At 35.9% G+C, this 14,305-nt stretch overlaps 1 protein-coding gene across 2 annotated transcripts in view; it reads right to left on the minus strand.

Annotated features, from left to right (window-relative positions):
* The window catches only part of LOC100232083 (dynein axonemal heavy chain 5), a 152,233-nt gene that overhangs the window by 35,117 nt on the left and 102,811 nt on the right, over window positions 1-14,305 (minus strand). For both annotated transcript variants that reach the window (XM_030265831.4, XM_072924432.1), the window contains exons 62-69: window positions 13,731-13,907; window positions 10,139-10,333; window positions 8,762-8,917; window positions 8,301-8,483; window positions 5,179-5,349; window positions 4,369-4,747; window positions 2,989-3,260; window positions 917-1,081 (exon numbers count right to left, since the gene is read on the minus strand). In XM_030265831.4, the coding sequence (XP_030121691.4) occupies window positions 917-1,081; window positions 2,989-3,260; window positions 4,369-4,747; window positions 5,179-5,349; window positions 8,301-8,483; window positions 8,762-8,917; window positions 10,139-10,333; window positions 13,731-13,907 (1,698 nt within the window). The remainder of the gene's footprint in view (window positions 1-916; window positions 1,082-2,988; window positions 3,261-4,368; window positions 4,748-5,178; window positions 5,350-8,300; window positions 8,484-8,761; window positions 8,918-10,138; window positions 10,334-13,730; window positions 13,908-14,305) is intronic.

Genomic DNA, 14,305 nt, shown 5'->3' on the forward strand with positions numbered 1-14,305 from the left:
CTTTAGCTCTTTCATAACTTCACTTTCTATTTATTCTATACACATTTCCTGAAAGAATGAAAACATATTAAGACTGCAATATCCTTTCGGTCTGACAGTAGACAAGGTCAAATTAATGACTTCAGATTTAAGATTCCTAAATTTAAACACTAAGTGAGAGTTAGGTCATAATTTAAGCCATCTTCAATACAGACAGACAAATAAGGGTCCTGATTTTCAAATGGAATGAGCATCTCTACTTTCTAATTAATAAGCTAAAGACATTTGTGGGTCCTCCCCAGTTTTGCAAGTGTGTCTTACTCAGTGTATTCTAAAATCCTGCACCATTAAAGGAAGATGCATTCTAACAAGGAGGAAAATTTATGGACATCTAAAGTAAATAACTTCTTGGGAAATTTTTATATGCTGCTACATTGTGAACCATAAAACAGAGCACAGAGCGCCTTAAAGTGATGCTGTTCTGTAGGAAATGTTGAATGTATCCATCAAGTGCACAGATTGAATGTTAGGGTGTTAAAATTAATTTCTCTTGTCACCATATTTATGATTTTTTTTTTTTGTATCTTCTTGTAATCATCATTACTGACAGCTCCTACACTGAATGTAACACAATTTAAACTGCAAATGTTGCTTTGTTCTCATAGCTTAGTGCATTTCCTGAGTAGTGGGCTATCATAGTCTGCTGGATAAAGACGGAGGTCTCATTGGAATCAAACAACTGCAAAAAGCAACATTTTGCAAAATGCAACTGCAAAAAGCAACTGCAAAACTGCAACATTTTCATTTCTTAGTAAATGCAGTTTGGCTACCGGTCAAAAATTAAATTCCAGAGAATGCTAGGTATGAATACATTCTAGTGCAAAGAAAAGTGAAAAAATTCTTTGTCAGCTCTAGCAAACTCAGTTTAGGAGGATACCTTTGATTTTGCAAGACGTTCTATGTTTTCACTGGGGTCAGATCCCACTGATAGAAGGCATGTCAAAGGTGTTCGACAACCACTTTCTGTCCACATCACTTCCATTTCAAGAATAAATCCTTCTGCATATTTCCCTCCAAGAGATTCTGCAATGTAGTTCCGAGCCTGGAAAAGTTACCAGAAAAATATATCTATCTTTACTTTTTTAAGTTTAGCATTAATTAGTGATATGGAATTTACCAGTATCTACATTGGAAGGCAATGACTGTCTAAACTTTTTACTTTTTCAACTTTTGTCCACAGGAGGCAACTATTGAGATTCTCAGATAGCAGATTTCAAACACAGCAGAGAAGGAATTCTGCTCACACAACAGCCATCCTGTGAACACTGTTGCTAGAAAATGCTAAATGGGATTTTTTTAAAGAACTGGGAAAAAAATCCATGCAGAATAGACTCGCTGTCAGCTCTGAGGACAGCCCAGATATTGACCCTAAATTACTGCCTGTTAAAACTTGGTGGATAACCAAATAAAAGAGTTTCTCTATACCAGTTCCATTTTTAGTGCCCCTAAGTATGTATTGTTGACACTGTCTCTACAGCATAGTGGATTAGACAGATCTTTCTTCTGACCCAGATACAATCTCCCATATATTTACTGGAACTTCAAACAAATTCTCCTGTCCAGTAGTTATCCTATTCAAGTCTCTCAGGTTGAATATCTATTTCTAAAAACATGAACTCAGCTCAGACTTGATCCTTAAAGGTCAAACCTTTTTTATGCCTCTATCTTTTTTCTTTTCACAGACATTTTCTAAAAGAACTTCTAAAGCTACCTTAGTGCATTAAATTCTTTTTTGACTGAAGTGATTTCTAGCTATGAATTGACTCTCATAGATTCTGAGGCATGTATGATGAAGAGAAGCACTGAGGAACAAGGTGGACTGAGGAAAATGTCAGTTGTAGGAAAAAAACCCTCAATCACCCACTATTAAGTGTAAATTTTGTCCGAGACAGGTAAAATTTCTAATACTTGGGAAGACACCGTAGAGAAAGAAGAGAGTTAAAAAGAGTAACAAAAGAGATCTCCTTTCTCCTCAAAAATTAAAGTGACCTCTTTTTGCAACCATTGTTCAGAGACATTATTTTACAGAGATGTTTGTGCAAGACAATAAAAAATGAGTTAATTTAGATAAATTAGTTAAACTAGATAAATTAGTTGATAGATAATAAGTTGATAAATAAGCAGTAGCAGCTTTATTAGTTTGCTCTGTTTAAATTATGGCAGTTGGAGCTTCCATACTTCTCTCCTACTTACTCAGTGAAGAGTGGAAAATGAAAAAGAGTGGAGCAAGCCTTGTTGAAAAAGAGGCCCATGAAAATATGGTGTCCCCTAAATACTACACAGATGCTATCACAGCATGTAACATGTAAAGCTGATATAAGCAGGAAAGAAAAACTACTACTTTCCAGTACTGAAAGAGAAAAAAAAAAAAAAAGTGAAAAGAGGATACTCATAGGCTCATACATCTCTTTTACACCTACATAGAGAAGAAAAACCAAAATATCACAAACTGTGGAGGAGCTGCTAGCCTACTGAAGTTTCTTTTACGACATTTGCCACAAGGCAGCCTTAATTATTACTGCCTTACTGGAGAGGGTAAGTAAACAGTTTATCTGCTGTTTTAGTGCACCTGCCCTAAAAGTGAATTGCTCTTTTTCCACCGCTTCTGTGCAAAAGAACAGGGAGGAATGTATCTTTTGATTCACCAGCAGAATGCAATTTCTTTATGGGTTTCATGACTCAACTTTGAAAGAACAACATGAAAAAAAACTGTATTTTTTCAGCTCCAAACCAGTTTATTTCATGTTCTGCTTCCTAGTTCATTGCAATTAAATAAATTAGTGTTTTCACATGTATTTTTTTGTGAGCATTTCAATATCTGATTTTTTAAAATAGCTCACCCTGCAACAAATATTGTGGTAACAAGAAATCCAGAGAACGTAAGTTTGGAACTAGCAGTTCTTCAGAAGATGTCACACAGCATAACCATTGTACAAAAGCATATCTTACTTGGGCAACAGTGTGATCAGGGCACCAGCTACGGACAAGGAGTAGTTTATGGAATTGATCCAGTAAACTGTCATAACCATCAGGAATAACAGATTTTTCAGGAGCTTCTTCATCAAACCAGGCTTTCCAAGATTTCTCATTCTCAGCAATTTGCACCAGAAGTTGATTGAAAGGGTACAAGCTAGATAACTGCACAAGATTGAGCCATGTCGTGTCAAGGATCCACTTTCTTGGTTTTGGTTCCACAGAATTCATATCCAAGCTGGCGCCTCCTGCAAAGTGATAAGTATTATAGAGGAAAACAAACATTGTTAAACAGAAAAATGACAAGTAATAAAACATACTTGTTTTATATAATTCAGGGAGTAACATTTTATGTAAATCAGGATATGGAGACATAAAATTTGCATGGAAGAAACACTTAACAAAGACCTAATTGGAAAGTGGTCTCAGTCCCAAAGCTGATATCCCTAATTTTTGTGCTGCTTCTACTCTATCTGTAGAGCTGGAATAAAACATGACCACCTAAAAGGATACTCAAACCCAGCTCTCCAGAGCAGACATACAATGGTTAGTACAGTCTCCTTTCATCTGTGCTAAAGAATAAGAAAGCACATGGTGTATTCATTTCCAGGTCTGCAACATCAACAGGCTCTTATCTCAACCACCACTCAGCCTCATGCCCATTTGCACACCCAGCACAGCTGAGCCACAGCTGAACTGTTACTCAGTGTTTGCCAAACCAACTGAGATATTTGGATGCCAAGCACCTGACTGTACTTGTCTTTGTACCAGATTGTGTTTATCTAATCTTGGAGACCTCAGTGAGGTCAACCCCCATCAAATTTTATAAACCTTACTCAAATTTTTCTTTGTCATTGTGTCTAAGTAGTGACATACAGTGGTGACATAATGCAATGCAATATAAAAGTGGTTTACAACATGTAACAGGCTTCCACTTCTTTGTGCTGATACTTAAACCTGGTACAGCATTCACATGCCTGTTCATTCGCCATCAAGAGGGCTTTTGCTGATTGTCTACAGTCTCACAGACACAGATATGTGACAGCTTGAAAAAAAGGCAGGCAGTAGAGGCTATAAGTTCTCTAACAAGTAATGGACTTGTTTTTTTCCCATTTTGCAATGTATAACAGTTAAAATAATCTTTATCTAAGCATTATTTTGGTAACAAATAATCTATATTGCTCTTGTCTTGGAAAATTTTTCTCTTAATTGCTTCTTGGACTGTATATGCTTTCATTCACAAGTTAAAAACAAGTAGATCCACAGGATAGATAGCACATTGTAAATGCAAGTACTGCAAAATATGAATTTAGCAGTATACAGACATGTAAACAGGAACATTTTTAGAGAAATTACCTTTGATCAGTGTCTCAAACTCAGTGTGTGAAATCTTCTTGGCCTGCAAGTCAATCTTCAGTGCCAGAAGCAATGTGAACAGGAACCTGTGATTTTCATACAGCCCTCGAACTGTGTACTTGAAGACTTCGTAGGTGAGATGCTCAATTATATAAACTACCCTTTTTGCTGGAATTTGAGACTTCTGAGATCTTTCCACTGATAGGTCAAAAATGCCAAGGAACTGCCCTAAAGATGTTTGGTACATGACATTGACCAAGCTCATTTCCACAATTAGGAAATAAAGGATGCTACCACGACCTGCCACAGGCCGATACTCTTCTCGTGCAGTATTGATTTTCACCTCTGTCTCTATTGCTGTGTTTAATTTTTCACTGACCTTGAAATGAATGGAAAAGACCATAAAGATTAAGTTGTATTACTTGTGATTTATGCTACACAAGCCAAAAAAAAAAGTCTTAAGATCACAATAATATTTTTAGTTGAGCTTTGTTTCCCTCTGCCAGTGTTTCAACACAGACATTGTGTCTTCATGTGTTCCAACTCCTGTCACAATGGGAACTGATTCAAATTTACACCTCCAAAATATGCCTGGAATATAAACTATATCCAGGTAGTAGTTTAATTTTGCATTTTTTTAGGAAGAAAAAATTACTGTTTCTGCTATTTATTTGTTAAGAAGTCAGATGTTATATACTGTGTCTGAATGGAAAAAAATAAAAGAGGAATGAAAATATATACATACATCTTTATATATACTATCTTTAAATTACAATTACAAAATGTATCTGCAGTACATTCAAAATTCACCTCTTCTGCTGTTGTTTTAGTGATCCTTAAGACTTCTATCAGAGACTCATCTTCAACCAAAGAGCCTTCTGTACTGGTTAGACGGAAGAGCAGATTATCTTCAAGCTCCTGCATTTTCCTCTTGTTGGATGTCACTTGCTCCATCAGTTTGATCCTTTCTGCTTCTAGTTCCTGTATTCAAGAAATTTGCCATACAGTTTATTTAATGTCAATTAAAAGGAAGATTCCTTATAAAGACACAGAAAAAATGATTTTATGCACGTCATAGTGAGGACTTGTCTTTTCCATAAAATACGGAAATATTACGAAATATTTCTGTACTAAAATAATTTATATGCAGGCTGAATATAGACAAAAAAGTAACTTATATGTGTCCTGTATTTATTTGACTAATGAAGCATAAATGCTGGAGAATGAAAACACATCTGAATTACCAGGAAAATCTTCCTCATAATACGGTGCACAAACCACCAAAGATAGTTTCCAATGGCAAGTGATAAAAGCCACATTACATTGAGTACTTAAAATTAAATCAGATAAAGGCCTGAAAGATGCATTGTATGGCTGGATTTTAGGTTATGAGCAAAATTGACTGGATGACCTTTTCCATTTCTAATTTCTACCATTCTGTGACTTTGAAAGATACAGTTCTCTACTGCTTATAAAACAGGAAATGTTACAATTATTTTCTATGTCATATGGATTTTTTTGCCCTTTCTACAAGACAGACAATGACAAGGGAAAAAAGGCAGGCAGACAAGTCAACACAACGCCAAGTGAAATGAGGCATCTATACAGCACAGTCTACACAGCTCAGGGATATTTTTGCTGGCTGTCTTTATTTAATCAATCAGGTCAACCTTCCTATAAGAAAAGGATTGTTAATAATAGTCTATCTACACCTATGACTTCAGTTTATTTTCATTGTTGTCAACATGTCAGGCTAGAGAAAAAGGAGATGTACAGAGTTATACGGTACAGGAGAGGTTCTCCCGTATTTAAAAAAAGTGACATATTTCTTTATTTTCATAAACTTCTCACTTGGAAACCTGTTTGAAATATGTTCTAGGGCTACAGAGTGGTCTCTGGAAGCTACAAGTAACTGCATCCCCAAAGAGGTAAATGACTTAGGCATCAGTAATTCAGCTTTCTACATTTACTCCTCTTTCTATACCATTAATTCAAAAAAATATTAGAATTATACAAAAGGAATACTTCCACAAAACACTCAAAAATATATTTAACTACATGCTTAAATTCCACATAAGGATGTGCTTTGTTTAAGATCAGACACTTCACCCATAATATTTATGAGTCTGTAAAAGGTATCTTTCAGAAAATTAGCAAATATATGAGGTGCAAGTTTTTGTTTACAAGGGAACTTCACAACCATATTTGTAACATAAATAATAGTTGTTCTGAACACAAATAGTGGCAGCAACTCCATTATCAAAGTACAAAAATATGCTGATTTTTTTCTATATTTACAGGATCAACCTATAAAGCTGAGAAGAATAAAGACTTCTTTGATCATATTTCATTGATCACTAGAGCAATCTTTAAAAATGTCTTGGTTCCTTTAATCTATTACTTTAGCTCAGTGATCATAAAGTTGTCTCTTTGTAATAGAACACTGGTTCTTCAGAATCTCTCTTCATGTTGTGTCTTTTCTTTGAACTAATTTTTTCATAATCCCATCGGCTCTGACTGTCTACACCACAACATTCACCTCTTGCTGAGACAGAAGAGACAACAACCATGATGTCTTCATATCTGCCAAAAGAACTTTAATAAATGCTGATCAGCTGTTACCATGTCCCTGTGCAGCAGGTAGGGTCAATATTAACCAGGTTCCCTTGCAACTCTCTTCAGCTGATGTACAGCACTGGAGGAATATTTTTCAGTGACTATTTTTTACTCAAAATGCAGTCTAGGTGTTATTACATACATTCAATATGAATTCTCTAACAGTCCTGTCCAAGCAAAAAAAAAAACAAAAAAAAAACACAGAGCAAGGGTATCTTGTGTGAAGAGGATTTTTATATGTAGGTCATGAGAAAAAACCTATTTCACTTATTTTATTTCTATCTTGATTTAGACATCTCCCTCTCTTCAGAGGTTAGTCAGGATACTCCCCTTCACTCCTGCTGATGCTGTATGATTTTGCTTAGAGAAACCTACATATACTGGAGTAAAGATTAAAAGATCTGCATCTAAAGCATTTTTCCTGCCATATTTTTCTCCAGTACCTCCTGTCACAATCTTTCTGTTTTTCATGGAACAATTCACAGGGAGTTTGTGCATTACAATGACTTTCCAGCCTCTGTTTGTAACTGTCGGACTGAAGGAAAGGCTCCTTAATTCCAGTCCTTACTTCAGTAAAGGCTCATTTTGAGTAAAGTGGAAGGGTGTTGGCTGGACAAAATGACAGCACCACTAAAGAACACTGGTTAGAACATGCTTTGGGGAAGTCAAAGGAAGAATTAATTCCTTCAGGTAGTCAATTCCTCTCACATTAGCAAGCCTACCTGAGATACTTACTGAAAGCAGCAGCTCTGCTAATGCAAACCTCAATTTTTTTTCTCTCACCTGAGAGAGGATTTTCTTTCTTATATTAACATATATTAAATCAATGCAAATTTTAGTAAGAATAGAGTCAAGTCGGTGTTTTCAGGGCTCCTTAAGAATCTTTTATCTCCTTGTACACTAGAGCCTGGCTGGTAAAAGTAGTTCAAGTTCATAAGCATTTTTTCATGTAATTCAAATTAAGTTTAAAAAGGAACTCAGAAATACAAGAGATTTCTGACTGAACAAGAAGCCCTTTCCATATATGAAGGAATAAAATTGTTTTATGTATGTCATGTGCTTGCCTGTGATGTATTTTTAATGAATAATTTTCTTTCTTCTCTTTCCAAGGCCAGATCTTAAAATAAATGTTTAAGTTTCCCCATTCAATTAAAAAACAGCTCTACATTGTATTTCAGTGAATTGACAACCTTTAAACTTTCATTCACATTTTTGTTCTTGCATTTGATTTCAACCAAGCTATTGAATATGTATGCACTCCTGGTGCAGATACTGAACAAGCCTTCCCTCTATTCAAATACTGCAAGACTTGATACCTGCTTTTCTGTGAGGATGACTCGGCCAAGGAGCTGATCTTCCAGCCCTTTCATAGTAACAGTAAAGTCAATCACAGTTGTTCTTGCACTAATTTCTGGAGTATAAACAGGATTAGCCACCTTTGTTGTCATATACAGGGTAAATCCCTTCATTAGATCTACTTCCTTGTCACCTACTTTCACCTGAAAATAAAAAAACATATTTCAATTTTTGAAAGCTGAATGCAGAAAAACTGTTATTTTATCCAATTAAAAAAAAATCTATTATCTCTTTTTTTACATTTTCATTTACACTTTTTAAACTTTCTGTCTAAGAACAACAAAGCCACTCAAACAACCCCATAAATTCACTACTCATTTTCTAACTGTTTTAAAGGTACAAATCATGTAAGTATTCAGACTACGCCATACCCAACATCTGTCCTATTGGGTTTTAATTTCATGCCTACAATTCACCTTACTTTGTGTGCTGAACCAAATTTTATGAAATTTTTCTCCAAGATGTTATCTAGAGCAGGATCAAGATCTTCTCCAATGTCTTCAATTAACAGAGGTCGGCCAAGGGACAAGCAGTCTTCTATATGACTTCTGAAGAACTTGTGGTTCATAGCTGTAACCTAGGAAGATTGAGTCACAATACATCATGTGTTCGAAAGCACACAGAAAACAGCATAAATCTATTGAAGCTTTAAAAAATTATACTCATCTTGGGATATCTATACAAATGGCTACATTCTAGGGAACAAAACTTGCCTCTGCTGACATGAATGGAAGTTTTGCTTTAAACTTAAGAGGATAAGAGATCACATTTCTTTATTGTCACTTATTTACTTATTTATCTGCATATCTATCTAATTGTTGCAATATCTTAATATCCCCTAAATATAAATAGATTCATGCTTAGAACACAAATGTGAAGTACGGAAATGTTTATGGAGTTCAGAAAGGGAGCCAGTGTTATATAGAAGGCCTGATCTGACATCAGACATTCAATTTTCAATTCAGTTCTACCAGTCTTAAAATTGCGAAAAGTCACACAGACTCCTCTTCATTTATTTACATTTAATATATTTAACATAATTCTTTAAGATGATAATTGAATAGCATTTCCAAGCATCTCTTAAATCATGGTTTTCAGGTGTTTTTTTAACCAGAAAAAAAAAAAAATAGGATAGATATGTTTTTAAAATAAATCCTTGTCTTGCAGGCAAAGCTCTTTGAAAAAGGTATAATTAAAATAACCAGAGGCACATTACGAAGAATTAAACCAGTATATTATTTAAAAATTAATACTCTGTTCCACCACTCTGCACTATTTTTTTTTGTTATAATGTAGGCATATGTGTATCCACCAAAACAGCATGTTGCCTACGTTTGTATTTCAAATTCAGCTGAGGGATAAAGCTAGTGTCTGGGTGAGCATAACACTAACAAGACCATAGCAAATTACAATATGCCAGATGTAAGCCATAATTTAAACACTTGTGTATTTAATCTTGACATAACTCTGTACCCCCTGGACTTACTGGGGAGAACTCAGATACAGAGCAGGAGATAGAAGTCTCCAGGACGGTGGAGAATGAGATACAACCTTTTACTTCCCTCTTTGTTTCTCTTTCACTATGGCAAGCAATTAAAAGATTTATCATAAAAATAGATATGCCATAACATATCAGTGCAAGCTATTTTGCCCTGTTATTGATACCCTAATATAGGGTACAGGTTCTTTGACAGTCTTTTTTCAGTTTCTGCATAACTGTGTACCAATAAACATCAGATTTAAATTACACATGACACAAATGACATACATTTTATAGAATTGTAAATTAACTATTTACCTGAAGTCCATTATTCTTTTCCTTATTTTTGACCCAGATCTTTCCTTGACCTTGTGGATCAATCAGCAGCGGATATCTAGATGCTTTTGTGACAATAATGCCATTTTGAATTGAAAGATCATCATTTGGAAGACCCTGGAGGTTCCATTCACCCACTGTAGCATTGTCAACAAGCATACCAGTAAGGTTCAAGTTCTAATAGAAAATATGCAATTACAAAATCAGTACCAGTAGAAAACATGTAAATACAAAATTAGTGCCAGTTAGAGAAGCTATACTAAAACTTCTGCTGGATGGTTTTTCTTCTTACTCTGATCAGAATGCATGATAGAGTGTATTTGGCAATTATTGCTTACTGTTTCTTTTCTTTAAAGTTCAGTGGCTCAATCACTGTAGTTGAGCAGTAATGAAAGTGAATTCTGCTGAGGCTTTGATGTCCATCAGAGAGTGTCAGAAAAGCTCTGAAGCCAGTTCAATATCTAATGACAAACTGATTTTTTGCCATTTTTAATAGCAAACACTTTTCCTGCCAGTTCAAGTGGAATTGTCTTCTTGCTCACAAGACCTTCCACCTGCTGGAAAGTGCCTTTCAAGTACAGGATGGCTGTGGGAGACGAAGAGAAGAATGTGGAGATGTGCTATGGATCAGTAACCATGAACTATCATAAAAGGTTATTGCTGCTAAGCTAAAACCCTTCACAGTTAGCATATTCTCCTTAAGTCTGATTTGCACTTGTCAACTAACTTGCTTTATTTTATTCACTCTGAAAAGTGACTGGCCTCTCAAAAAGGTGTATATAAAGAAAACAGTGCTGAAATTAGCAAACCAAACTCTCAAATTTAGAAAAGCACCTTATTAAGGATTGAGAATTTTAAAAATAATAAAATTGAAGGGGGTTTTTAATTTGCTTCTTACATTTTTCATTCAACAATTCCTACTTGTAGGCTTTATCTAAAAGCACGTTTTAAATAAAGGCATGAAAGAAAGAAAAAAAGTAAATCTTGTGAAAATCACATAATTCAGCATCTGAAGCCTAAAGCAAAACTTCAAATACTGTGAGAGTTGTGATACAATCATGAGACCTAATGATACCAGTGGCCGCAAGATGCCAGAGCTTTTTTACTCCTTTGATTTTTAATTCTAAAATTATTGACGACTCATGACAAAGCAACACAAATCATCCTCAGAAGACAGAGAAATTTTGGGAATCAAGTTTCCATTTATGCAAAGAGCAGAAAAACATTTAATTGGCAAATTTTTCAGCAATAGGCACCTAAAATCATATTTAGCTCCATAAGCAGATGAATAGGATCTAAAGAGCTTTGAACGTTTTCTTACCTACAGCAATAAGTATCAGTCACCCTGCAACTCTGAAACTCAGCTAATTTAAGTGCCTAACTAAACAGATAGGTGGCTAATTTTAAACAGATCTCTCTAAATTGTTATGCCTAAATGACTCATACACCCACGGTCAGTAAGTCTGTGACAAAGTAAGGCAGATGTCAAGCCTATTGCTTGAACTGCAAAGCTGCTTTCTTTCCTGTGGTGTGAAGTATCAAGAAAGGCCCATATGCTGCCTTTTGTGAGTATTTAATTCCCTGGGAAAAATCGAAACTCTCCTCAATACACTATGATGGAAATCATAATTCTGTCTTTAATAGGAACTCTAAATAGAATAATAAATACATTATGAAACTCATTAACTATGGTATTTTCCATCTAAGTGAGACATCTTTTTTTGAGGGGGGGAGCAACAGAGAAACTATAAGAAAGTATTCCTCAAATTTTCAAGGATGCAGTCAAATAGTAATGTGGTCAGAATACCTTCATGAAAGCAGAATTTTAATTCCTTATGTATTGCTTTCTAAGGACATTGTACATCCAGTTTCTTATCCTTAAATGGTGAGAATCTTGACAGATATTCCCCAAGGTAAGTAGCTTTAAAGAACATTTTGTACACTGAATTTGAGAAGGAGCCTCCCTGGGATGAGTATATGCAGGATAACTCCCATGCCACACTGGTTAAGAACCTTGCCTGAAACCGCACTGCTGCTGGTACTTTATTAAAAAAATCCATCTTGGCCTTACATATTTTTTATCATCAGCAGCTTTCAGAGAGCTTTACTGGGCGGGTCAGAGTCATTCATCTTTTAAGTCTCAGCATAACTTGGGCTGGATTGGAAGTCTTCCTCTCTCAGGTCAAGGTTAATCAGTATTACAAGAATTATGGTAATCTAACAAAAAAAATATATTTGCAAGTAACTTCGATGAGGTGAACTTTTCCTCTTCATGGAAAAGAGGTCTCCTTAACATAGGTTTTAAGTGCCAAATGCCAAAAAAACTGAAAAGAAGATGCAGATCTACCTTTAGCTGTTTTACAATGATACAGCTGTTCCACAACGATACAGCTGTTCACAGGTTGCTCAGTAGCTCACAGTATTTTTCAGCAGCAGCTTCTTTGTCAAAGTCTTTGACAGCTGAGAACAGGAAATGTTTGAACTTAATGCCTCAACTCCTCTGCTGAGAGGAAGAGAGAGTCCCTGAATTATCTCTCCAGCATTTACTGCTGGAGAAAATGTAACCAGGTATTCAAAGAACCAAGTGGAAGACAACACAGATTACTCAGAAAGGCAGTTTTGACTACTATGGCCTAAATTCTGCCTTCAGTATGAATATGTCTCCTAGGTACAGGGAACATTATTAGAGAGACCTCCTAAAAGTCGTGGAATAGAAGCAAGGCTGCTGCTGGCCATGAGCAAAGCCTCTGCACCAGAACATCTGCCAGGTCTGGCACTCCTGAGACAGATAATGGTAAAGGATAAGATTCATGCAAGATATCCTGCCCTGTGTCATAGTCTCAGTGTGCAGGCAGCTCACCCTAATAAAGGTAGAATGTGAAGTGGCAGGAAACAGAAACTGAATATGGGACTGTATCTCCACTGCATTTTAGGCCACCTCTGCTGGCACAGACACAGGCCAGGGAAGGATATGCTGCAAGGTCAGCCTCGCTGGAACAGCCTCACTGGTGACAAAAGTGCATGGATTTAAAAGTTAATACTGGAGCAAGCTGAAGTGCCAAAGTGCTGCAAACCAAGCCTTGCAAAATGCAGGGTTTTTTTAAATCAATAATTTCTACAAGACACATCAAATTAAACTAAGTTAAATGCTGTGGGTACACAGCAGAAGGCAGGACAGAAGGGTATATACTGATAACACATGGAAGTGCAAAGGTGATGCTTCCTCTTTTGAAAAGGTAAGTGTATTCTAAGCTGATAAATTTTACTTTGTTTCCTGTATTATGCTATTTCTCCCAGGGCAGCTGATCTCAGACAGCATTTCTCTCTCAGATTTGCCAGAGCAGTGTCCTACATACCGACTGTGAAATGCCTGACAGTTTAAAGAGGAGTTTAAAATATATTGGTTTAGAAGCTCAGTTGTCAACTATTCAGATTTTTTATTTATTAAAAATTTGATTGAATGTGACAGCCTGTATATAATCTTCCAATTATGTACTTTTCTGGAACAAAATGCTCTGCATATAATTTCTCAGCAAGGCAAAAAATAAGGTCAGAACAAAACATGAACACTTACTTTACTGTATGGAATCTTGTTATTGTCCATCTCTTTCTTCCACAATTGGAGGAGCAAATTCCTGTACTCCTGATTGAAAGGTCCAGAGTAAGAGAGAAATCCGGTGGCCAGAAGAACATTCCCCACCAAATTATTAATTTGATTTTGAAAGTTTTTGCTGCTTTCTGTCCAACGAAGCTGTATGTAAAACATTTAAAAGAAGTTAGCTTAAGGAGACACAAAACTAACACAAACATCTAACTTAAAAATTCATCTCTTTCTGCTAAATAATTTTTCTTCAAAACAGGACTATTTTTTGCTTCAAGTCATTATTTTCAGAAGTAGAAGTTTGTTTGGAAGTGATGGCAACAACCTGACCAAGTGGAGAAAAAGCATCTTTGCAAACAAGCTGGTCGAACTGGTGAGAAGAGCTTTGGAGGAGGAATGAAGTGTCAGGCAGAGGAGGACCAATAGTCATGTGAGGAAGTGGATGGGGCTGGCAAACAAAATGTGTGGGGTGAGATAAACTGTAGGGACCTCGTAATCAACAAAACAGGGCTAATGAAGGACCACCCTAAGGATACCCACAAAAACAA

The sequence above is a fragment of the Taeniopygia guttata genome, chromosome 2 (genome assembly GCF_048771995.1).
Source record: "Taeniopygia guttata chromosome 2, bTaeGut7.mat, whole genome shotgun sequence".
In the NCBI taxonomy this organism is placed as follows: domain Eukaryota; kingdom Metazoa; phylum Chordata; class Aves; order Passeriformes; family Estrildidae; genus Taeniopygia; species Taeniopygia guttata.